The sequence below is a fragment of the Phalaenopsis equestris genome, unplaced genomic scaffold (assembly GCF_001263595.1).
Source record: "Phalaenopsis equestris unplaced genomic scaffold, ASM126359v1 Scaffold000115, whole genome shotgun sequence".
Taxonomy (NCBI): Eukaryota; Viridiplantae; Streptophyta; class Magnoliopsida; order Asparagales; family Orchidaceae; genus Phalaenopsis; species Phalaenopsis equestris.
The window spans coordinates 615,613-617,278 of NW_018164557.1; the positions used below are offsets into that span (position 1 = coordinate 615,613).

At 41.2% G+C, this 1,666-nt stretch overlaps 1 protein-coding gene across 1 annotated transcript; it reads right to left on the bottom strand.

Annotated features, from left to right (window-relative positions):
• Nucleotides 1-48: 48 nt before the first annotated feature.
• Nucleotides 49-1,320, bottom strand: LOC110021024 (thermospermine synthase ACAULIS5-like). The gene is made up of 2 exons (XM_020719341.1): nucleotides 1,220-1,320; nucleotides 49-1,113 (listed from the first exon to the last, which is right to left on the bottom strand). The coding sequence occupies exons 1-2, from the start codon at nucleotides 1,318-1,320 to the stop codon at nucleotides 192-194; spliced, it is 1,023 nt and encodes a 340-aa protein (XP_020575000.1). The 3' UTR covers nucleotides 49-191.
• Between the last annotated feature and the right edge of the window lie 346 nt (nucleotides 1,321-1,666).

Here is a 1,666-nt window from a genome sequence, read left to right on the forward strand (position 1 = left end):
TATATATATATAAATAGACAAACTTCCTTCGTTTAATAAACTTTCTAATACTGAGTTCTAATACTATCAGTAAGTTAGATAAGTTGAACATTTTTGGCCAATACTTCTGGCCACATTGATGACAGATTATGCTCATTAGATTCACCCCTAATTCATGGCTTCCACTGCTGATTCATCTCCCACCGCAACCCTCAATGTATCTTGTGGCAACTCCCATGCCCATAGATGAACTTCGCAGTGCCTTGTGTTTCCTTGTCCAGCGATTTTCTGACAGCTTTGCTGAGAAGAGAGGCGGACGCAAAGGTCTTCCCATCTAGATATCTATTCTCACCATTGATCCTTTGCTTTATCCTGGAATCAAGTTCATCCGAGTCCAAGGTGAATGGTGAATCGGATGCCATGATCCAACCCCATGTATTAGCATATGAAGGGATGTGAGCTGAATAAGGCACAACATATTTGAAAGCATGCCTTAGTGTGTTGTAGATGCAGGAAAAGACCTCTGTATGACTAAACACTCCCGCTGGTCCAGCCTGTGTGACAAAAATACCGCCTTCTTTAAGTCTGGGTTTCAGGATTAATTCATAGAAGGATTTGGTATAAAGCTGATAGCAACGGCCATCTTCAATGGGATCTGCCAAGTCCCCTATGATAACATCAAACTTTTCTTCCCTCTTAAGAAGCTCAGCTCGGGCATCATTAATGACAAGCTTAAGTCTTGAATTAAAGAAGGCCTCTCTGTTGACAACCAAATGCGATCTGCAGAAATCTACTACCTCCTCATCTATAACACACATAACAATCCTCTCCACTGTCTGGTGCCTAAGAATTTCTCTTGCCGTAGAACCCTCTCCTCCTCCCATTATAAAGACTGTTTCAGGCTTAGTGTGATGGAGTAGTGCTGGATGGACAAGACATTCATGGTAGATGAACTTATCTAGCTCCGTGCTCTGTAGCTTTCCATCAATCACCAAAGCCTTTCCAAAAGGTTCTGTGTCCAGCAACGCAATGTCTTGATACTGACTCTCTCTAGAATGCAGAATTCCATTAAGAGCATAGCACCATCTCAAATTCTGCTCGATATCCTCCTCATACCAAGTGTGTTGATTATATCTGTGATAGGCGCAGCCTTTTCTCTATATATATATATATATATATGATGGAGGTGAAGACAGAGGCTCTACTAGGGTTGTGGCCATGGTGCTGAGATGACGGGTACCTCTTTCTTGCGGATTTAGGTATGGTGGGTATCACTTTTGCTGAGGTAGTGCGTAAAAGCGGTCCTAATATTAATGCGGATTTAGGTATGGTGGGTACCATGACGCAATTGGTGGAGATGGTGAAAATAATTTTGTTAGATGGCAGGAAAGGAAAAATGGGAAACCCACAATTTCTTTATCAAATAATGGTTCCTTGGTTTTGGCCTCGGCGAGTAAGTTTGAGTTGGTTGAAAAATTCATATATGGTCATCCAAAATTGAAAAATATTACAGGTTTTCTTGAAGGTTAAAAGCTACTCGGAGAATGGAAAGTTGGTCTTTCTGATGGCAGGCATATTTTATTCGAAATTAGTAGAGATGAAGACTACGCTTGGCTGCTTTGCAAAAAGGCACTTGGAAGTGGATAATAAAACCATGAAGATGCTGAAATGGTCTCTCAATACTGAA

Bases quoted from the DNA above. Each gene is read 5' to 3' on its own strand.
- LOC110021024 (XM_020719341.1), bottom strand. From the start codon at position 1,320: ATGGTACCCACCATACCTAAATCCGCATTAATATTAGGACCGCTTTTA. The intron at 1,114-1,219 runs GTACCCGTCATC...CGCCTATCACAG, and splicing joins CCTAAATCCGCAAGAAAGAG to ATATAATCAACACACTTGGT.